This window comes from Microcebus murinus, chromosome 3, assembly GCF_040939455.1.
Source record: "Microcebus murinus isolate Inina chromosome 3, M.murinus_Inina_mat1.0, whole genome shotgun sequence".
NCBI lineage: Eukaryota > Metazoa > Chordata > Mammalia > Primates > Cheirogaleidae > Microcebus > Microcebus murinus.
In genome coordinates this window covers 51972501-51997917 of record NC_134106.1, presented here as the reverse complement: position 1 = coordinate 51997917, position 25417 = coordinate 51972501, and the positions used below count along the sequence as shown (strand labels likewise).

The following is a 25417-nucleotide window of genomic DNA, read 5'->3' as shown; positions in this document are numbered from 1 at the left end:
CAGAAAGGAACAATCATTAAGTCCTATAGTGAACTAAATGCTAAAGACTAAGAATGCTTACATTTAATTTAGTTTCCATTTTACTATAATTCTTACAATCATTAAAAGGTCACTTCTGTTTTAGTAATTAATCTCTTATCCCAAAATTTAGAGTAACATCACCTGTAGACTATAAATGTACTTCTGTCCTTATCAGAGTTATTTTTATTTTTTACCTTAGAATTTGTTATTAAATAAACTTCAATTTTATTTCTTTTGCCCTCTAACTCTCAATATAAACCAAATCTCCTTTTTCACACTAGTGATTTATTTCTTAAACGTCAAAACTGTTTATATTTCTTGGCCTTCTGTATAATAAACACCTTTTCTCAGTGTCTATCATTACATTTAAAAATTCTTATTATTCAAATAAAAACTGTTATATATTATTTTTAATTTTTATAAGAATTTACTGTAATCTCTAAGGAAAGAAAAAACATAAGGCCTAATAAATATGAAACTCCAAAGAAAGAGTTTCAATAACAAAAAGCCTAAGATTTATCAATGTTGTAGGAAAAACAAGCATAATCATGAGTACTTACAGAAGAGAGAGCTGGTTCATTCTCCTTATTAAGGCATTTTTCTTATTAACTAACATAAACCATTCCTGCATCATAGCTTCTTCTTCTTCTGTGTTCCTTCCTACAATCCAAGAAGAGTTACCTCTTATTATATGACATTATCCAAGCCAAATAATAGTTTAGCACAAGATTTTTTTTTAACATGGAAAAATATTTTAGCCACTTCAATACTACATATTAAACTACTTACAATAATATAAGATTAAAATCCAGGTCTGAAAAAATGAAATCAATATTTAAAAACTCATAAGCCAATATTATTCGGCATGTGTATTTTAGTCCCCCTGAATATACCTATAGATCATATTAACACTAAGTACAGTAAACAAAATGTTCCACCTTTTAAATCCTCCCCAGAGGCTGACTTGCTATTATGTTTCAGTAAGGAACTCATGGAGCTGACAGACACATAGTCATGATAAAAAAAAACCTGTAACATTAAAAAATCATTATGAGAATCATAAGACTAACAAGAAGATCAGAGAAGTCCAGAGACTATGTGAAAGCTTCCACGGTAACTGCTTGCTTTTTTTCTTATTTACCTCCCCAAAGGTAAACTAAAGAAATTACCATCCTGGAATGCATCATCCTTAGTAGGGTAAATCACTTATAAATTATTAAATACACTATAAATGACCAGGCTACAAAAAAGTACCTACAGTTATGTGTCAAAATTATAATACACACAATAATGTTCAGAAAACATTTGGACACACAGATAATCTAACATTTTAGATTACAAAGTCACTGACTATATACAGGAGATATTTAAAATTCACTATCCTTAATACCCATTCTATCATCTATACCACCCTCATACCCCTCCACAAAGGCCAGTATATTAAGGATTCATATATATATATATATATAATATATATATAATTCATGTAGAGGTAGGCCATAATTATACTCAAGAAAAATATTAATTTTCCCCACATATTTTCTCCTTCTTCCTTCAAATTATATCTAGTCAAATTTATAACTTTTGACTTTTTCCTGAATTTCCCCCATGATTAGTTTATTGCTTTGCTAAGCTACTATTTAATACTGTCCAACTTCTGTACAGCACTCATAGGGTTAATTTAAATATCTAATAAAAAATTAAATATCCCAGGTAAGATTATTAATCCCTAAGGTTTATTTTCTTTTTAAGTGAGATATTTCCTTTTAACTTTTAAACACACTACAAATCGATTTAAAAAATTCAAACAATACAAAGGTGTAATTGAGTAAAAAGTCAAGTCTAGTCTTCTTTCACCAACCCCACACTCCCCATTTCCCCCTCTCCAGAAGTAAGTACTATTACAGTTTAACCTATCTCCTTCCAGACTGCATAGATAGCTATGTCTACCACACATGAATATATTTTATCTATGGACAAATATAGGTTTCTTTCCTTTACAATAAATGAGATCATATTATGTATTGGCCTATGATTTGTTCTGTTATGCTGTCCAAATACCTACCTCATTCTTTTTAATGCTTGTATAAATTATAGACATACCATATTTTATTTAAATATTTTCATGTTAATATAAATTTAAATAAATTTTTAGGATGAAAATAGAATACAAAAAGCTGATTTGTGTATAAAAGATTAAACATGTATTTTTAGAGCATCCTCATAAAATAGGTATTTGTTGTTCATCATTAGGGAGAATAGTGAGGATATATGCCTTCATTAAATGCTGTTAAAACTAATGGTATGAAGCCGACTTAGGATAGATTCTTTTAGAGTCTGAACAAAAGTCTTTATTGTTTTACAGTATTTTTAATCTCTCTTTTAGGGTAGCTGGTTTTGTATTCACTTTGGACCATGTGATGTCTTGACACTGGTCATGTGATATAGGCTGCGATAGGCACAAATCCCTGGGCAGCAACAAAAGAAGAAAGAGTAAAAAGAAAAAGCTGAGAAAAAGCTTGCAATTTGGAAAAAGGCCAATTGTACCCTGGTGAAGGCCTTTTTGATCAGTGAAATGCCACATGTGTGTAATATTAATAGCTGTAGATTTTATGATATTATATTTTCTGATTAAAGACTTAATTCTTGTGTTCATAACCTAAATGCCTTCTAAAAATATAGAAATATTAAAACTTTGAATTTAACTTAACCTATAATTGAGGCTTTCAGACAATACTAGAAGCAACCAGCCTACTCTTAAATTAGCATCATTTTCTTCAATGGAAGACTGCTTCCTTGAGAATAACAATATTGATGTGGTACTGTGTTATTTTCAGTTTATTTCATGCCTATGATTTCTGGGTAAGAATAAAAGATCTTCCTCCCCTAATTGTTAGGAAATGAAAGAATCTCATGTTTCAAAAAGAAAGAAGCCTAACAATAAAAAATATTTAAAGACATATTACACATTGCTACATAGATTATTTAAATTAACTGAAAAAACATTTTGTATTACTAAATCCTTATCTGAGATAGTATACAATGATGGAAATCTAGACTTAGCCTAGTAATAAAAAATTAAAATTTCTTCTAATACATCATTACACTATTGTTTTTAGGGAGTTTAAATTTTTTAAATTTAAAAAGCTTTTAAAAGCCAGTAAGTTGAACCATTACAAATTAATCCTGACTTTAATAACTGGTTAAAGACCCCTTTAGCTTTATAAGTAACAAAAAATATTAAAGCCTGTGATCACAGTGAGCTTTTCTCATTTCTCCTCTAACCATTTGTTATTTAATCCAATACTAGTAATCCAATTTGTCCATCAGACTTTTAAAGGGCAGAATGCAACTTCCTCAGCTTAGACACTTTTCAAAGTACAATATATTTTTCAAATGAATGCTGGATGTTTCATTTTTCCCAACTGTTCCTAGCTCTAATGCATGAGGAAAAAAAGAACAAGATGAACATTGTTCATACTGATTAAGTAAGAGCTCATTAAAGAGCTGTCAGTGCGGTACTTTGAATATGCATGAAGCATATAATCAGATCTAGTACCGTCACTAGAGGAGAATACGGTAAGTACAAAGGATTGATTTAATTACTTAGAGTGGGCCGTGGTGGTAAAGCAGTCTTGTTAGTGCAAAAAGAAAAAGAGGTTGTATTCTGGCACTGTTAGAAAAAAGGCAGTTTTAGCTTCTGCCACAATACCTAATCTCAGAATAAAGCACTTTACATTGTAGCTTAAAATGAAGACTGTCATTATTTTATAAAATGGCCATAAATCATTTAATCTTGTTTAACCTCACCTGGTTAACTACCTCTTTTTCAAAATTATCCTTAATTTGTAATTACAACCACATTTTTGTCACCTTAGAGCCAATACCTTTTTAAATCTTAATTTCTTTTCAGTTTCATTCCCTGAAAAATTCAAGGTACAGGGCCATTTTGGAAAAAAAAATGACAATATACTACAGTTCAGTATATAGTTACTAAAATGTGAAAGTATGGCTCAGTTGTTACACTACATTTTAAAACATAGTATCCTCATGTTTATTAAAAACACATTGCCAATAAAAACATCATAAAAACTACTTAAATAGCTTTCACTTTAACATTTTAAAGCATTGGACTAGTGAATATAATTTCTGGTAATATTTTTTTCTATTTCATTTCCTTAAGACTTCTGCCTTTTATTTTGCTCCAGGAATGTAACATCTTGTCTGATATCACAATCTCTGAATGTCAGGTTTTTTTAAAATCAATTATTTTAAAACGGAGTATGATTTGTAAAAATCATGAAATAATCAAGGATAATAATGGCAGGAAAAGCAACTATCTGTAAATATAACTTCAAATCATTCTTCCTATCACAGTTTAATAAAAACTACTTAATAGAAAGTAGCATATAATGCACAGCATGACATGTAGCATAAATACCTAAATGTTAGTTGACTATATCAATGACTTGTATATTCTATCTCCTCAAAAAAAATGATGTAAAGTTGTGTTTTTTTTTTTTTTTTTTTTTTGAGACAGAGTCTCACTCTGTTGCCTGGGTTAGAGAGCCATGGAATCAGTCTAGCTCACAGCAACCCCAACTTCAAGCCTGCCTCAGCCTCCCAAGTAGCAGAGACTACAGGCACTCGCCACTACACCCGGCTAATTTTTTATTTCTATTTTTAGTTGCCCAGCTAATTTTTTCTATTTTTAATAGAGACAGGGTCTTGCTAATTTTTCTATTTTTTGTAGAGATGGGGTCTTGCTCTTGTTCAGCTGGTGTTGAACTCTTTACCTCAAGTAATCCTGCCTCGGCCTCCCAGAGTGTTAGGATTACAGGTGTGAGCCATTGTACCCAGCCAATGATGTAAAATTAACATGTCAGTCATCGATTCATTTAAGAATTTGTACTTTGCCCCACATCTTTCTGCACACACCTGTAGTCCCCACTACTTGGCAGGCTAAGGTAGGAGGATCGCTTGAGTCCAGGAGTTTGAAGTTGTAGTGAGCTATGATGACACCAATCCACTCTAGTCAGGGCAACAGAGTGAGACCATATCAAACAAACAAACAAAAAAGACTTTGTATGTTGTTTTTATTTATTTTTCAGAAGTACTTGTTTTAATGTAAATTTAAAAATGAATACAAGTGATATCAAACCCCTGAAATTATGAATCATATTTTAAAAATTATCTTCTAATTAACTTTTCCTAATTAATCTTTCACCATAAAATTATTATCTATTTAGAAAGATAGTGAATTTTTTAGGCAGCAAATTCTTATATAAATGCAAAGTGAGGAACAATATAATTTTAGCTAAATAGAAGATGAATTCAATGGGAAAGAGCAAATACACTAAATATAGGCTGCTCTTATACATGTATACATATTCAAGATTTTGAAACATTAAAGAATGTTGGAATCTTGCTATAGCCCCATAGTGGGGATGCCTGGCTAATGACAGCCCTTAAAAGACACAGCATAGCAAAGCTAAACCAAATGTAAACACAAAAAAGCTGCCCTTAGAAATTGTCCTGATGATCTTTACAAAAATATGATGACCTTAGAAAGACATACTACAATAGAGAGAGATGTGAAGGTGTCCAACTAAGTGGGGCTGGAGAAACATTTTATTTAATGGATGAGAAAGATGAATTTGCTGCAGTTATAAAGAATCATGGAGACATTAACTCCTAAGTCAACATTATTACAGTAGGACTCTAGTGCCCCAGTTTTAGAAAACATTTAAACTTAGAAAATAGAGGTATATTATGAAAATAAATTTTACTATATAAGCAAATGTTTTTGCTCCGAGGATATCCTCAAACAGCATCAACATAAAAGAAGAATCTCATAATCTTTATTGATATTTTTAGCAGTAATTGTCTTAAAACTATTTGCTCAGCATGATATATTTGTTATAGTGTTAAGAATATAAACTTTGGAGAAAAGCCCGTCTCCTTTTGTTGAAGTAAAATAAAAACTAACACACTTTCTCAAAATAAACACATCTTTTACTTACCCATTTGGTAAAATAGAATGTGGGGAGAGATTTGAGATAGCATCTCTCTACACATAACTTCTGACAGACTTCAGACTCTATGCATGGACTTTCTATAGGACAAGGCATGGACAATTTCACCAAAGTTCTTCCTCAATAAATTTATACATAAAAGAAGCTATTTCTAAAGGTTGGAAATTAGTAACAGTCTTCTTACGATTAACTCCTTATTCCTTAATAGGGCCCAAATAACCTTTTTTTTAATGCTGAAGGTCAGCACTGAATTTATCAAAAGGTAATAAACTAAGCACAAATTTAGGACAGAAATAAACAAAGAAACAAAAAAGCACCAAAATAGTCATCATGGAAAAAATTATAATTGATGAAATTCTTTACATTTACTTAAAGTTTAGCATTTCAAAAAAATTACATACGGGATGGGGTTGCACCCATAACATTTCATAGTTAGAAGCCTTTAAAGATATTAATATGACCCACATTTTAGGTTATGCATGACTATCTTGGCTATTTACAGACTATCTTGGCTATTTAACTTAGGCATTTGGCCTAAGTTAAAACATCCAGAACTCTGAAGCTGTATTTATTTTTTAAGGTACATTTAACTTATTTTGTAAAATAGGATAAAATACAATGAGTCACTTTTATAGAAATCATTCCACCAAATAAATAGTAGTCTACTTGGAGAATTAATTATGCATCCTCCAACAATGGGAAAACTTGAATTGTGAGTGTCCCTTAAGGATGGATAGCTTCCCCACCAGTTCTCCCCTCTCCTGGAGCCCCTTTTGTTTGAACTGCACCTGCCAGACTCCCTTCTACTCACTCCCTGTCCTCTAGTATTCTCAGTCATGTCACAGGAATGACACAAAAGTGGCTCTAGAAGTAACTGAGATATTAATGTCCAAGATGAACATAAAGAGTTGAATAAAATTATTTCTTGAAAAGTGGGAGTAGAGAAAGGTTAATATAGTTTAAGATATGTGATTTTAAAGAAGTATGTGTATATAGCTAAATTAAATATCGAGATATTCACAAACTTCTATATATTCAAGTTGGTCAAAATTTCTAGAAGATACTCTCACTGGGAGATGGGCTTCATCTTAGGTCACTTGGGCAGATGTGATAGTTTTTTGTAGGGTGGCCTCAGAACCCAATACATAATTTAACTATTTTATGGAAAAGCACTTGACTCATAAATGAACTTTAAAGACCTCTTATAATTTAAGGAACACCTTTATGAATGTTTACTTACACTAATTCTGAGAAACTTCTGTGGATAAAACTATAAATTCTAGCAAGGGAAACATAATATATAATTATATACTGTCCATAGTTTCTGTGGCTGGTTAGCTCAGTCATTTTGAATATGATATAATATGATGAACATTGTATCCACAACCAATATGGCCTTTGTTCAGTTTGGTTTAAAAACAATTGAGCCCCTTGATCTTAGACTAATTACTGAACCTCTCTAAACCTGTTTCTTCATCTCTATAAGGATATTTAATCATCATGTTACTTTTACTTCATATGGTTGTTACAGGAATCAAATAAGGAAATCCATGTAAAAAATTAGCACAGTACCCCAAACTGCAAGCTATGAAGATGATAATGAAGAGGGTGATGATGGTGCCTACAGCACTGAGCCAGGAACTGGTGATACAAAGATAATGAAGATGTGATTGCCGCCCCTCAAAAGGGATCATAATCTAGCATGGACACAAACATACAGCCAGGGATAGCTGGAGTGAGAGTAAATTTCTAAACGATTTCATGGACACAAATTATATTTTTAATCTTTGCTATCATAACAAACTCTATAGTTAGTATGTCAATGGCCCTAAGCAGGATAGGTAAAAAAAATGTGGGTAAATCAGTGCAAACCTATCTCTATAGCTGGAAAAACAAAGTGAATGCCCAACTGGGTCAGCAGTGTCCCTGTTGCATACAAAAGATAGCCATAGCTATGGTGACCCAACAATGTGCACTCTAAGTAATGACAGTCTAGTTATTGGCAGTGGGTTTTAGAGACTTAAGAACAAAGCAATTCATGGAATACTGCTTAATATCAAAAGCCAAAAAAGGTAAAATTTTAAATTGCAAATTATGGATTAATGGAACACATCTAAAAGTTTATTGGTTATGAAAATATAGTTAAAAAATGAAAAATACAATTTGAAGTACAAATTGGTGTCATATGAAAAAAAGAAAGCCCTCAACAGGAAAAAATCAAATATTTATAAAGCAAAAGCTTCATTGAGAAAGTTAAGTTTTCATGATTTTTACAGGAAGAGATATTGATGTTAAAAGCGCAGCACCTTTAAAATCAGCTTGCGAAATCGTCAATGTAGATGAAACAGCTGATTTACTAAGTGCCCGGTGTGAATGAGATTAGATTCTGTTGAAATTATGGAAAATTAAATACATACAATTTTTAGAATATTGCAGGACAAACTCAGGCAGATATACTCTAAATGTGCTCCAGATAGGTTCCTTTCTAATAAAGAGTTTCTCCAAAGATGCATTATGCAGTCAGTCAGCTACTCTTCTAGGTAACCCCATCCAGTGTTACATAAAGTCTTTAAAAGTGCTTACAATATCATACCCAAGGTATCTCCAGAGCCTCCAGTTTCCAATAAAGGACAAGTTCATGAGTTCAATTCCCAATGTGCCATCTACACAGTAACTTTCTCTTCTACGCTATACCTGCTTTGATCATGCTTGGGTTCAGATAACCAGATTAACACTGGGATATATCCTTCCTATGCATTTATGTTTCTTTAAATTGACAAATAAACATTATATATATTTACTATGTACAACATGTTGTTTTGAAATATGTATACATTGTGGAATGTCTACACTGAGCTAATTGACAAATGAATTACCTCACAAAAGATGTTATCTTTTTTGTTGTGAGAACATTTAAAATCAATTCTTTTTGTGATTTTCAAGAGTACAATATATTATTTTCAATTATATAGTCACCATGTTGCACAATAGATCTCTTGAACTTATTCCTCCTATGTAACTGAAATTCTGTAAACTTTGACCAACTTCTCCCCAGCCTTACCACTACCACTCCCACTGCCCCAGCCCCTGGTAACCACCATTCTACTGTCTATTTCTATGAGTTCAACTATTTTAGATTCCACATATAATTAAGATCACACAGTATTTGTCTTTCTGTGCCAGACCTATTTCACTTAACATAATGTCCTCATATGCATTTTCTTAAATAGCTTCATTTTGAGTGAGAGTGATGGGAATTATGTCTTTCCCCTTCTAGGCTGCATCCACGTTCATTCTCAAACCACAGAAACCTAAGCAAGCAGGACAGTGCAGGACCTCCTCCAGCAGCTTTCTAATCTGAGCAGGGTTTCAACAATTACACACCACCTTGAAATCAAATGTAATAAATGCTGTTTTTCCAGAGCAGACCAGGCGATCAGCATAAGTTTCAACACTATAATACTTCATCCAATGCCCCTCAACCTTCTCAGGGGAGCCATTCTTTTCACTAGAATACACAGGAGACACTTATAATGAGCTTGGGTCGGCAATGCCGTTTCCTGAAGTTGAGAACAGCAGTGTTTCAAAAAGACTGTCATATATTTCCTTCCTTATATCACTGACAACCAATAACTTTCTTGTAGGCTGGGAATAATAATGGTAATTATGATGATGATAATAACTGCATCAAATATGTAATAAAGTTATATAATTTACCTAAAGTTATAAAGCTAGTTACTGATGGAACCAGGCTTCAAATCTAGGCAGTCTGTCTTATGAACCGCCACTCTTAGCCACCCACTTAACACTTGAGGACTCACAGGTAATCAGTATTACCAGAACAGGCTCTTTGTTTAGAATTCAGGCCAACCTTGACAAAGCCTTCAGAGTGGCTCTGATAAACAAAAACAATCCTTCAAAACTCTGATAAACAAATAAACCCTTATTCTGTTCACTTAGTTCATCCATAACACAGGGGGTTTTGTTTACTCTTCCAAGTAGGCCACTGGGACTTAACAATGATCTCAGAGTAGAACATCATACTTCACAAGAGGAGTCAGCCTTTCTTCTTATGCAAATGTGTCCATAGGACCCTTGAATTATATAGGTTGGTATATGATATCTTGCACAAATAGGGGATTCCCAGGATAGACCTGTCCACTTCTTGGGCAACTATATGCTACTTGTGATTATATTTGAGGCAATGGAAATGGCCATTCAATGAACATGGCCAAGCTAAGAATACTCTGCCTAGCATTGCATTATCAGGGTGCATTTGAGTCCAGCTCTGTTCTTTAAGAGCTATGTGAATTTGGGTAAGTTACTTAATCTCCCTAGGACTTAGTTTCCTCATCTTTAAAGAAGAAATAATAGTACCATTTCATAAAGTTGTGTGAAGATTAAATGAATTAATATATGTAAAGCACTTAGAATAGTGCCCGGTCTACAGTAAATGCTATACAAGTAATATAATGGTGGTGTCATTGTTTTTCTCTCTCTGTCTCTATATATACATGCACACACATACATATACATATGAGAGCCACATTCCTTTCTCAAGTTTCAGGATCCTTCCTTGACTCCTTGAATTACTAATGGAGAAAGAATGGTGATTCCTCCTGGCAGAGTCTCAGAGTTTTTCTGACTATATATGCAAGCACTAGAAATAGAAAGACCTACCCACAGAAGTAAATATGTTGGTGACTTGCTTCAAGTCTTAAAGTGTTAGTTCCATTAAGCATGATATTTCTAATGTCTTTACATATCGATTTTACTGGCCCAATTAATCAAAATGCATCCTACCATCATTTAACCTTTTTCAATTCCCCCATGCATGCAAACTCATTGACTATCCATGATCCATTTTTCTTTATTTAAAAGAGTTGCTCAAATGTAAACCTTCCATGAGACATTCCCCTTTCTAAGGTTATACATGTTCTGTTAAGTAGATTCCAAAGATCCTTATGCTAATAGCAGTTTCTTCAGTCAGAAATTCAGAGAAAATCTAATGTGTGACTCCCAGAATGGCTACAATTCCCAAGGATAAAGTTATTTTCAGATTTCTTTTCAACTTAATCCCCAGGATATGTTCAATTACCCCTTTTACCATGATATACATTTTTAAATACCCCTTAGACTGAAGAACACCATGCTACCTCAATAGTCCAGCTCAGATTCTGGGATAAATCTTATGGGCCAATTTCCAGCAGTTAGATACATGTCCTTGTGTTGTATATCCTTTCCCTTCTCTCCAAAGCTGCAGCCTACCTAAAAAGGGCCAGAGCAATCACATCTAAAACACTTAGCCTATGCTCCCACTCAAATTTATGGTCAACTCCAAGTCCGTTTGGTCACAAATGTACCTGTTAGTACAGCACTTCATTTCCCACACTCATTACCATCAAATCAAATTACATATTTCAGATAGCACAATAGCTATCCAATCTCCACTGATACTTCTGTTGGATAATTTTAAAGAAAAAATTTTATCTTCTATAAATGATGAAAACTAACCTTTTAATGAAACTATTACCTAAAACCAAACTTTGTTAGCTTTATGGATATTTGGTACTTTTTTCTAGAATGGTGTTCTACTCTTGAATTCTAATGTTCAGTATAATTTTATTTAACCTTTTACTTTGATTCAAAATAAGCCTTTGAGTCATAACAAATGGTGTTAAAGGTGTTAAATAATTTTGGTTCCCTTTAATTTTATTCTCATGAGAAATTAAAATATTTAAAGCACTAAAATTCATAATAAACTTATTTTTAAAATAAAACTATATCAGCCCAATGTCTTCCTTGATTTATATCTTTAACTTGCCTTATGGAGCTAGATCCTTCAGAAGCATATTAGATATAGCCATGACTAGCTCTGTCAAATTCCAGCCAAGAAGTTGTCTATGTAGGAGCTATAACATGCTGGTAGTGAAGAAATGTTAGTGATTTACTCAATTCCTAGATTTGACCACCAAGTGGTGCTATTAATTCAGAGCTAACTGGCATTGGGGGCATAGGATTGGGTGGCTTTGGGATGGGTAAAGAATGGAGAAGCAGTATACAACCAGTGAGTAAATGTGGGAGATATTCACAAGTCAGATAGATGTTCATAACTCAGTGTACTGTGAATTCACATATCAATGTCACTAGTTTAAAAACAGAGGAGAAAACTAATTTATATCCTCTTATTTGGATAGTAAAGTCTACTGTATTCACTCAGGGGGGAATATATATATATATATATATATACATACACACACATACATATGTGTATATATATATATAGCATCAAACTTTATCCTATGCAGCTGATAAAAATAATTACACTATTTTTAAAAAAGCTTTTTAATTATTATGGTTACATAATAGTTGTATATAACCACACTATTTTGATTAATCTTTCTTTCTCTAAAAAATTCCTCTAAATTCCATTAAAATAAAAATAAAAATCTTTACTAAAAACCTATTCAGCAAATATTAAAACATTAATAAGTAATATTGAGCATTTAAAACTATCTAATTTCATTTTTAAAAATAGGTATCAACTCAATAGTTTTTCACTAATTTATATTGCAAGAAATAGCTCCTTTGAGTGCTCAAATGCTTTTCACATTCCAGCTCAGAAGTGACATGTGGGGACAGGAAGTAGATATAATGACTATATATCTTCATTTTTTTATGCAAAGCACCTAGAGACCTATGAAAGTATTAAAACCATAACTAGTAATTAAAAGCAAGACATAATAATTTGCCATCTACTAGAAGAACTGGCAATGTCTTCACAACAGAATGAACAAGATTTAAAAGCAAAACTTTATCAGCCTGTCAACAATAAAAGGAAGGTTCATGGCTATTCAACTGGACAATTTTATCTCCAAGATGAAGGACCTAATGAGGGCTAGTATGCATCTAGTTGACTCTATTTGGTTAAATCCGTATTTTTAAAAAATGTTTCCATTTGGGGAAATTGGGAGAAAGGTATTGGAATAGAGCTTGCACACTTCCCATAAATTACCTTAATTTTGACTCAGAGGGTAACTCACATATACTTATCCATCTCTGATGTCATTCTGTGTCATATCAAATTATGAAATCTTGGTTAATCTTCTTAGGATAGTGTCAGGATGAAACAGAGGAAGAAAAAGTGCATTTGTAAAGTAGACTCCTACATGATGCCCTAAAATAAATTTCTCAAAATACAATGCCTAAGTTCTTTCTGTACGTGCCTCACAGAACTCATATAATTAGTATACCAATTCAATGAAACCTAGATCGAGAGACTAGCAGAATTCCTAAGACTTCCTCCTACTTATTTATTTAGCAGTGAAAACTATGGTGTTCATACAAACATTTATCAAAGTTGCTTTTTATATATAACCTAAGGGTTATCAGCCTTTTTTCTTTTTTAAAACAGCTGAGGAAATACAGGCTCAGAGAGGTTAAATAACTTGTCCAAGACCACCCAGATTCCAGTTGGGATCTTACTGATTTTAAAGTCTATGCTCTTAAATCTCTATGCTGTGCTACTTCCCTTAGCACTTGGAACACTATGAATTTAGTATATCTTAGCTCTGTGTTTCTCAAACGCAGTCTGTGGATCGTCTGTATTAGAATTACCTAGAAAATGGGCCCCATCCCAGATCCACTGGATCAAAATCTTTCAAGCAGGGCCTGGGAATTTGTATTTTTAACAAACTCCTCAGGTATTTTTTTATGGATCTGAAAGCTTGAGAACCACTGTCTTGGCCCTTTCACAAAGAAGTCACTGAGATTAATTTTTCTTAAAAAAAGAAAGGGTGATATTCCATGTATAACATGTTATTTTAGCATTGGCATGGCATTACAAAAATTTAATTTCACATTCAGAAGAAAAACATGTTGCTGCCAAATCAGTTCAAATGCCTAAATTTTGTTTCATAGATAGTTGCTGAGAAAAAAAACACATTTTCCTGGAATTTCTACTTTTTTAAATGTTAAAAAATTTTATTGCAATCTAGAGTAAGGATGTTCCTCACTTTAGGCAATAGACATGTTCCAAATTGAAAATTATGGTGATGTGATAATTCTTTAGGTTTGAAAATTATATTTACATTTCCAATTCAAAATTTCTAGTAGTGGAAAATACTTTCTAAATATCACTGGTAGAAATTATATATATTTGTTTTCTGGATAAATGAATAAACATGAGTCAGCAGATGAGAAAGTCAATTTAAGATTATATATAGTAAAAAGTTAGGGCATATAGTCAGTGCCAAGGAGAGAAGAACAAATGTTAGAAATGAGAACCTTAGGAGGCTCTCTGCATTTCTGAATCAGAGAGGTTCTTTTCTAGAAACCCTATGATCCATACTCTGGTTTCCCTTCAGATGGTAGAAATCTTTCACCTTTTACTAAAGATTTCTGTGGAGAGGAACAATTCTGAATATTAACCCAATTTTTTGAGGCCCTGAGTCTGCTGGCTAGTAAAAACAAAAACAAATTAAAAAAAGAAATCCTATGATCAAGTACCTATTGCATGAACTAGAATGATTCAACAATTGAATGCTACTACTTCAAGATATAATTTATATATTTTCCTTCTTAAATAGTATAAATAATGAAATATACAGGTTATCCCAAACATCTCCATACAAAGGAAAAATTTTGTAATGAGTATTTTGTAAATAAAGGTACATTTAGTTAAAATGTCCTATTTTCCCATTGTATGGAGACTTTTGAGATACCATGTAGATAAAAAATACATGTTTGAATTAGCTGAATAAATTTGTCAGAGTAAAGAAAAATTGAAAGTATGATGTAAAGTTTTTAATTTTCCTTGTACCTACAGAATGAAAAAACTATGGAAAGAAAAGAATTTAGGAAAATTACCAATTTTTAAAATTGAAAGTATAAAAAGTAAAGAATAAAAGCACTCTAAGCACCTTAAAATGTAAACTCTCCTTTTAAAACAAACTTTGCTATTTTCTTTACATTGTATGTCTATTCATTATTGATAATTTCCTCCAAATGCCTATTATAGGACATATGTAATACAGAATAATAAAATGTACAAATGTAAAAAGAGAATATTAATTTATTTGAACATTTATTTAATGTTTGATGGTGATGGGTAAAATTCCTAGCATACTAATGTTTTAATCTTTTCGTATATTTTATTTCAAAGGCAAGCTTGACAAATTCAAGTATGTAAGAGATCATATAGCTAACAATAACTAACATTTATTGCACTCTTTCCATGCTGTATCCCAAGCACTGTGCAAATGTTTCATATGAAGTATCTAATTTAATTCTCACACTTTTCTTAGCTGCCACAGTCAACTTTGACTCAGTGTGACCAACCTTAACTAATTAGGTTCATTAACCAGGGTTAAGTTTCTACACTCAGTTTAGTGCCTTAGGCATAATCAGGGATCAAGATATATTTACTGAATGAATGAAAATCCCAAGACATGAAAGAATGAATATGAATTTCATCCTTTATCAGAATTAAAGTTAGGTTCTTTTTCCTATTTTTATTTTAAAGCCATAGTGAGTGTCCTCATTCTATTAATATTAAAGTGGAAACCGAGGCTCATGGCTATGAAGATGAGCAAGTCAGCAGGGATGAATATAGCAAACACTAGAGTGCGACCCTGACTACCATTCTCCCAGCCAGAATCCTAACTTACTGCTTCAAAGGCTGAGTCCATATTTACAGAAGAAAGTATACAAAGAATTAAGTATTGAAGAAGAATCTCTCCTGTAATTATGCTAACAACAATGGAAGGCAGATGGGCTTTGGTACCTAATGAACAGAAGTGCTGGAGACAAGGTTCACAAGGAAACTTTGGAGAGCTGGGCCTTGCCTCACTGTTCTTCTACCTGGTTATGATTCTGCCAGTCAAGGATGTGACAGAATCAATTGTCTGACACATTCTTTTAAGCTTTTTACTTTTCTGCATATTGAATTAGAACATAATTGCATGAAGTTTTATCACTTCTTGTAATTAGAAAATGGTGTTATTTGCATTCTTGGAGTTAGGTAACATAAAGTAACTAAAATCTTGACACAGTTAAAAACACACAAACAAAACAGACCTATAACACCACATTTACAAAAAGTATGTTAGCATTTTACTTCCAAAAAAGAACGATACTCTCAACTCTTAGAGTCTATCAAAGGATGTGGCTCATTGCCCCTGGAAACTGTGTTAAAAATTCACTTTGCAGAAATTTTCAGACATAAAATATTTTTTTTTTCTTGGCTTCTTTACTATGACACAGATTCAATGACCTGTGAATTCTCAGTAGTAATTATTTTAATTGAGAACAATAGGCTAACTATACTACTTCAGAACCCTTAGAGATCATTTTATTTACTTTGTTAACACCAAATTCCCTCACTTACTTTATTTTTGTTTTATTTTGTTTTTTTGAGACAGAGTCTCGTTCTGTCACCCAGGCTAGAGTGCTGTGGCAATAGCCTAGCTCACAGCAACCTCAAACTCTTGGGCTCAAGTGATCCTCGTGCCTCAGCCTCCCAAGTAGTTGGGATTACAGGTGTATGCCACCATGCCCAGCTAATATTTCCTATTTTTAGTAGATACGGGGTCTTGCTCTTACTCAGGCTGGTCTTAAACTCCTGAGCTCAAGCAATCTTCCTGCCTCAGCTTCCCAGAGTGATAGGATTACAGGTGTAAGCTGCCGTGCCCAGCCTACTTACTTTATTTTCTATTTTATATGGCATGTTAGAAAAAATTTTTATTAAAGAGAAATCTATAGTTCCTAATTTTTTTAGTTTTGTAACTAAAATGCCAAAATGGATATCTCAGTATAATGCATATTTTTTAATTACATGGCCTCTTTCTCATTATAATTTGTATGAAAATAGAAATGTCAGTTAAAACAATCTCTAGCCAGGCACAGTGGCATGCACCTATAATCTCAGTAATACTTGGGTGGCTGAGGCAAGAGGATTGCCTGGGCCCAGTACTTCAAGTCCAGCCTGGGCAATATAGTAATACCGCTCTCTTAAAAAAAAGAACCTCTAAAAAATGGAGACATTTTATTACACAAGTCCTAATTCCCATTCATATTTATAAGAAATATAGAAATATCACACTAAATGATAGAGAATATAGAATTAGCATATTATTAAAAACTGTTGTTATATTTTGAAGAATCTCTACTTTTTCCTGACTTTATTAACTATGGTTGTCCAAGTTATTCCTATTAGTATAGAATTTTTTTACCTTCATTTTGTTAGAAGTATGAATAAATTACAACATCTTAAAAAGCAATATTTAAGCCATGTGGCCAAAGTATAATGTATAAAAATGTGATTTTTCAGGATAAGAGAAAAATATAGCATATAGAAACACCAAATATATGTGTTAAATGTGAGAAACACTGCAAAAATTTTCTTCACATAAAATCTGAAAAGTGTTACTATACTAAACATCCTTTCCTGGTTATTTATTAATTATACAGAACCAGTTTAACTCTAGTTCAGATAGCTTTATTTTCAAAACTATACCCAGTTTTAGTTTTCATTTTCTCCTTTGTAGATATGGATGGGTATGGTGAAAGGATGGAGTTGACTACTGTGATTCTGCTATAAGTGTACAGAGATTGCTAGAGAAAAGAGAGATTGTGAAAAATATGTTCCTTATAAATATATAATTAAAATCTCATAAAAGTAATTCTTCATCAAAAAACATATTTTTACAATATTTACTCAGGCAATCTTAACTTTATGTTGTTATCTATACCCTAAACCATAAAGACCATATAAAATCTGCTTTTTTCTAAACACAGACTCTAATGCTCTATATAGATCCTGTTTTAATGTTAATGAATTTACAGACACAAATAGCTAGCATCAAGGCTACGCAGAAAAGCAGAACACTTCAAGCATTTAATACAGCTAAAGGGGCAGATTAGAGATCAATAACAAAATCACCTGGTAAAAAGGAAAAAGGTGTTGCATTAAAAGGCTTTTTGCTTTACATGTGAAACAATACTGAGAAACCTGCATTTTAGCACTTGTACTCAACAGGCACTCCAAACTATGCAACGATGAGAACAGAAACCCATCCTTTCTAATAATCTTGTGACAAAAGCTAAAAGACATCATCCTATTAACTAGTGATCTCAACTGCTAATGCGGAGTACTTCCTGGTGCCTTTTATGTAGAATGCTGCTATTAAAAAACCACTAAACATTCACTGTGAACAACACAGAATCATTCATCTTTTATCAGCATCTCTTGTTAGAAGAGTATGAGTGGGGCTGAAGGTGTCATTGATATTATGGAGTGGAAATTAATCAGAAATTTTTCTCATATTTTCCTCATCTCACTAATTTACTTTTGTTCAAATTTCCTCCTGTTAAAAAGTTCATACCCAACCCCCTGTTGTACTCTTTTAAGTTGAGAATATTCAACGAGTGCGTCCACTGAAAAGCACCAGGTCCTAACACAAAAAGCATTCGAAATTCTCATTTAGTTGTCTTTATTTTGCTAGCGCCATGTGGTCCTTGAAGATGTAGAAAACACGGGAAGCCGAGTAAAGATCAGAGCAAGCTCATTAGCATTCTGACAAAATTGGAGTGGTGGAGATGTATAGTTTGCCTAGTTTGTCGTTTTGAAAGCTACCGGTGGTAAGCTTTCTATTTCATTGTGCCTTTGTCTTTTGGGGGGTTTCAAAGCAGCAGGGTATTTGTTAGCTCTAGGTTTGCACAATGCATTGTGGGAACCTTTCCTGCATATTCAGCCCTATATAGTATCATTCTAGTTTGAGTCAAAAAGTTTTTTTCACCATTTATAGGAAAGGACTTGTGTGTGTGAATCTTAGTGTATACCCTTAATGCGTACATCACAGCTTTGACTTTCCCTTCTGCCTGAATCATGAAGTCCAAAGGGAGTTCAGAACCTAAATTAGATTATTTTCAATCGTTTACAAATGTTGCCATTCATTTCAGAATACAACACTTAAACATTAATTTATTTTTTGCTCTTTGTCACATTAATAAATAGCTAACAAGTAACACACAAGACTGATTCAATTAGTTAAAATTCAAAAGCTTATTGCTTACTATATAAGATTTCAATTCTATTTTTGAAACTAATGTAAATAATGGTTTGTGCTTCAGAGTTATGTAAATAAAGAATGCCTTTCAGAAGACTTAAATAAGTTATTACCCTACTCATTTGATTTTCTTCATCATCTTCTTTTTCTTTTCTTTTCTTCTTTTTTTTAACGTAAGACTCACTTTGAAGAGCTAAATGGGCTACATTAATGCTACTATTCAACATGAATGTTTCCAAGTTGCAGTGAAATGGATAAAGGTCTTTGGGGATGAATTTATCTGCTAAATCCTTGTGGTTGCCCTCCTATCTTGAATGATGACCCAAAAGAATGTCAACAGCTCATTTTCCCAGACAGCTGGAAGGAGTCCCTATGCAAGCCATAATCTGCAGATTCTCAAAGAACCATTTCAAACATTATATTTCACAAGCTGTTTTAGGTGATCTTTCCTCTCGTTTCTAGTATCCTAACAGTACTTTTGGACATTAGTGCCTCTGAAATGAGGGCTAAACAAAGTTATACAAGAGACTTCTACAAATGACATATACATTTTTTAGATTTACTGTTAATGCACATTTTAGAAACATGGATACCTTGTTACAATATGTTTATGGCATAAGTGAAATAATGTCTAAAACTAAAGATTTGTATTTTTTAACTACCATGAAAGAGCTTTTTTATTATTAGTTATTTTGTTTAGAACCAAACCTAATTTATGACAAGTATCTACAGTCTTTCTTAATTTATAATTATGAAAAGCTTAGGGGAAGGTAGATAGCAGTGGTAAGTGAAATATAGTATATAAGTGAGGGAAGGGATCATTTTTATATGAAACCTTTGACACAGTAGTATTTGGTTATGTCATGTTTTATTTCCTTGGGTCAGTAAGAAACCACTAGACAAAGTAATATGTCATCATGAGGGGAAGGTTTTATGTATTTAATCTGCATATTATATTAGAAGCATGTAATTAAAATGACTCAACTTTTTCTTTATTTCTAATTTAGGCTCTAATTTTCACCCTTACACCTTTGATTAGGCTTTCTTCTACAATTTAAAAGTTCATTTTAAAACAACAACAAAATGGCAAAGATCTGCTATGCGTTATTTTGTGTCTATGGTATGGCTACTTATATGTTGTTAGAACTTGAAACCTGACTAACATAAAACTTAATATTTAAATGTATCCCAACATTGAGCTGTTCTACTGCTTGCTTTAAAGCTATAAAAAACAGATGTTACTATGGTCATAATGACTGAATTAGTTCTATACTTTGCAATATGAGCACAGTTGCAAAATTATTTATCTCCTACTAAAATTTCTTGAATAAAATAATTTGGACTAGCTGTATCAAATTAAAGAGCAGTTAGGTGTGTCTAAGTCCAGGTTTAAAACAAATATTTTAACTACTACTTCGCAATATAGAAAACAGGGTAAATCCTTCCTGAAATCATTTTTAAAATATATTTTCTGGCTTGAATTTAGCATTCATCAGAAACCATTTCTGACTTGTAATACCAAGATTGCTGAAATATCACTTTGTTAAAAAAGATACATAAAAAAGCAAGACTTTTTATTTACAGTTGCAAATGAACAATTTTCTAATTTTTAAAGCATATTACATTTGCACTTATAATATCTTCAAAGTCCAAAAAAGTAAGCAGAGTTAAAGCAATATAATAAACAAATGCTATTGTATGGTCAGATACAGATACGCACACACTAATATAGCTTTTTTATACTGCACCAAACTTGAAGCTTCTTCACAAGTGTTCACATTGTACTGGTGTTTAGGTTCCTATGACTTAAAGGCCAGATGTTTTTCACAAATGACCAACAATTGCAGTTAGAATAAATTAATGATTGATTTTTTTTAAGCTTTGATGGAATTAAGCATACTTCTTTTCTCAATGTGCCCATGTGAATGTTTGCCTGTTAAACTTTTTTTTTTTTTTGACAAGTAAGGCCACCCGGCAGAAAACAACTGATGCAAAACCCAGGAGTAATCCCTCTGTTTAGTTCAACACTATGGTTAGCCTTAACACTGCCTCTATTATCCAATGGATTTAGAGAAACTTTCATTTATTCGTTGGCCTCAGTTTTCAATTCTGTTGCCCTCTTTAAGGAAAACTAGATTTATTCCTATGTAAATACATTTGCATACTGGTACAAATGAAATGTTTTAGAATTTCGATTACCCTTACAAGCAAAATATGGGTTGTGTACATAGGTAGTTTGGAAAATAAGTGAAAGAATGAAGATATATGTTAATAATTCTACTAAGAATTCCAAAGCATATTGGAATGAGTGTATAATGTTCATGGTCATGACTAACATAATTATTTCCAACATTTTCATAATATATGGACATCTATTTAAAAAAATCTGAAACCACTAGAATGTAAGAAACTTATGCTATTATCACAAAGTCATCGTCAAATTGTTACATTAAAATCTGTTATTTTTGTCTAAAAGAATCTTTTTACATATACATTTTTATTACACAGATAGTATTTTACATTTTCTAACACTTAGAGTCTAAACTACAAAAGGTTTACTCTACATGAGATAAGTAAGGAAGAGTATGAATTTTTAGTTTATTTAGGAGATTCAAATTAGGGATTTGTTTAGCTGTGAATACAGTATAGAAAATAATCCAATATAATTTTTTAAAAATACATTTAAAAATCTAGATTTTTTTTTCTTGAAACATATAGGTATTGCATTAAAAAAAAAAAGAACTGTAATACAGTATAGCTTAGGGGAAGGAAAACATACTGGAATGTGAGTTAGAAAATACCTGTTCTAATTACAGTTTTGTGTCAACCTCTAGCTCTGGCTTCAAGTATTTTCAACAGTAAAATAAAAGGTCTAGACTAGATGATCTCTAAGACTCCTCATATTTGCAAACATTTATAAATATGTGGTAGTAATATATATAAAACAAAGTGCTATAATATGAGAAGTTAGTATTATTAATATAAATTTGTGTTCAAAAGTTAATTCTTACTTAGCCTTTTTTAATCCATACTTGCTTTAAAAATTGAAAACTTTATGGTGGTTTTTGCTTTCCATGGTTTCAGTTACCTACAGTGTACCAAGGTCCAAAAATAGATGAGTGTAGTACAATAAGATATTTTGAGAAAGAGATTACATTCACATAACTTTATTATAGTATATTGTTATTAATGTTCTATTTCATTATTAGTTATTGCTATTAATCTTTTACTGTGTCTAATTTATATTTAATAAGTTAAACCTTATCATAGGTATGTATGTACAGGAAAAAATATAGTATATGTATGGTTCAATACTATTTGTGGTTTTAAGCACCCACTGGAGATCTGAGAATATATCCACCATGAATAAGGGGTACTACTGTACAGTAGTACAAATTGCACTATGTATATATACATTGCATAAGACTAATAATATTCAGTAATAGAACCTCATAATAAAGTCTCTACTTAACAATAAATGAATCATATAAGGCTTCATAAGGAAATCTTAAAATTCTTTGGAATAAATACACTTTCTCTAATTAAAGCAATGAGCATTTATGCAGAGCAAAACACATCATCCAGAATGTTATTTACACTTTAACTTAAAATCAGTAATCCCACCCATAGCCCACTTCCTATTTTCTTCTTAGGCTTGCTTTTCTTAGAAATATGACAATAGTTTCTAGAAATATTCAGCTAAGAAAAGTTTCAGATAGACATTCAGATGTTCATATAGGACATTTCAACTTTATCAAATAAGTAAAATAGAAAAATGATGACATTCCATTAACCAGAAGGGAAGCAGAAGTTTCCAACTGAAAATGCAGTTGGGTTTTACAGCATATAGTATTCTCTTGGGAATAAAAAATAAATATGCATTTTAGGGTGCTAGCAAGTCATGTAAATTCTATAAAATTGATTTTCCTATTGAACCAAGCACATCAATACAAAAAAAAAAAAATGAACTACCAAAGTGCCCTAATTAACAATTTTGCAAGTGAATACAGACATTAGCGCAACACTGCTGCCATTAAAGTCTATTTCATGGCATATCTGTTTCTGTTAACATTTCAATAGACCAATTAAATGACCTTTCCCCCTTCAAACTCAATTAAGCTATCTGAACTTCAAATGCCACCTTACCATGTACTTATACAAAATTTACATGGACAAAATTAATTTTTTAGTTCTAATGGGTTTATCCATTCAACATTATTTTAAAATTAGCTCTCACAGAATTTTACATAATGTAAATATAGGATATTATCTGAGTATGCAGTTGGTGAAATTAGTTTCTCCAGTCTTACCTTACATATTTTTAATTCTAGTTTATTACTTTAATAATTTTATAATTCAGTGATAATTTTTAAAAATTCATATCTATAAATAACATTTATTGCTTTTAGGCAAACTGAAAACTAAAAAGCAGAACACCAACTAAGGAAATAAACTCTTCCACATATAAAGGAAGAAATCTTTTCTTCCTTACAAATTAAGAAAAAATGAAAGCAGTGATTTATATTACACTGTAAGTTGCAAATTCCTAAGATCTCAGCATTTTGCAACAGGAAAGAAAAACCACACACACTAAACCTTCAGAATTTCTTGCTGTGAGAGGGTATAAAGTAGACAAGAATAGGAAAGAAATCAGGGAAAAGAAAAAACCTAGAGTAAAAATCTAACAATTCTATTTCAATTTTCTGAATTCATTTCCAAAAATTTAGTGGCACCACAAGGGAGTACAACAAAAGCATGCTTTCTGGGAAAAAGCATTGACCCCTTTAGAATGTTAATCTGCCATATCACTTGCTAGTCCACCCCAGCATGTACTTTTGCTCCTATCCACAATTAAAAGAATACATTTATTAAGTAGTCTTATCACTGGATGTTTCAGCTTGTAATTCATGCTAACTAGATAGTCCAAGTAAAATTTATTTAAATTTTCATTTCTTTGTAAAACTTTGTAGATGTTGCATATCTCATGATTAGGAACAACATATAAAGCATCCCCTCGTCTAATCTGCCTAAAATCCCTTTTCATCCAATTGTTTAAGAATGCTTGAAAGGCTCACACCAAGCCTAAGACCACTGCACATATGGGGGAGGGGAACCTCTGAGGTTAGCTAATTAAACTGTTTGTCTTCTGAAACATTTAACTGGCTTTGGAGATTATTCTAATTAAGAATGTTAGATGTATTTTTTAATGTAGCTATTAAAATTAATCATAATCCACCAATCTCATGTGCTGAACTAATTCAATAGAGAAGTGCTAAAAACCCTGCTAAGTTTCTTTATTTTAAAAAGAATAATTCTGAATAATATCATCAATATGCTTTTAAATTAGGTACATGTGGAATAACCAAAATATACTTTCTATTTATTTGGGTAAATGACTATACTTGGTATTCTCAGACACAATGCAATACATGGAGGAAGGGGAGGTGTATCAGCTGGTATTCATACTATATAAGGTGCTGTAGGGTTATAAACAGGAAATAAGAAACTACATTAAAAAGGAAATTTCATGGATAGGCATGTCCAAATTCATACTTCGTCTTTGCATAGATACATTTCATTGCTCTGAAAACTGTGGCAAATATTTTACAAACACACACACACACAAACACACACACACGTTTGTCTATGCATGCCACAAATCTAAGTTGGCATGCAAATTGAAATAATAACTGAGACAAAAAAGCCAACAAGCAACCTACTAGTTTTTTATAAAAGTTCTTTTCCCCTTAAATAATTAAAACAAAAACCAAACCAAAATAAACAAATGAATTATGATTGCAATACACATAATAGGCAGCCTCTATTAGAATCAGAAGGGTATTATACTCTAAACACTTTTTCTTCCCTTACTGCTGAAAGATTATACTGGTTATCCCATTAAAGTTGGTAAAATGCCATTCTTGTGTCTTAAAGCTCTAGTATTGGAGGTCAAGAAGTGTATGCTGCTTCTTACAAGGCTAGTGTGGATGTAATCTTCCCAAAGTTACAATAATTAATGTTAAGCTTCTTTAGCAATACGTTTCTGAAAGAACTTGCCTGATAATATACTTAGTGCCTGGCTAGCTGTTTGTGTTTCTGAGTAAGAAATGTATTCTATGCTACTCACGTACTTCAGCTTAAATCTTTAGTCAAACTAGGATGATGATGAGTAGTTTGACTTATGAACAGACATAATATTTAAATATATACAAATGAAGGATGTAGGAGATCCTGACATATATAGAGATATAACTTGCCAATATTTATTAATTCTAACCTAAGAATGTACTGAAT

General features: G+C 32.1%; 1 protein-coding gene and 1 non-coding gene across 15 annotated transcripts in view; one reads left to right on the top strand and one right to left on the bottom strand.

Moving 5' to 3' along the window:
• EHBP1 (EH domain binding protein 1) overlaps positions 1–25417 on the bottom strand; it is a 351096-nt gene that overhangs the window by 8393 nt on the left and 317286 nt on the right. For all 14 annotated transcript variants that reach the window (XM_012764882.2, XM_012764889.2, XM_012764886.2 and 11 more), the window contains one exon: positions 582–681. In XM_012764882.2, coding sequence (XP_012620336.1) covers positions 582–681 — 100 coding nt within the window. The remainder of the gene's footprint in view (positions 1–581; positions 682–25417) is intronic.
• Positions 14403–14518, top strand: LOC142870257 (U5 spliceosomal RNA). The gene has a single exon (XR_012918691.1). It is a non-coding gene; the product is annotated as a U5 spliceosomal RNA (small nuclear RNA).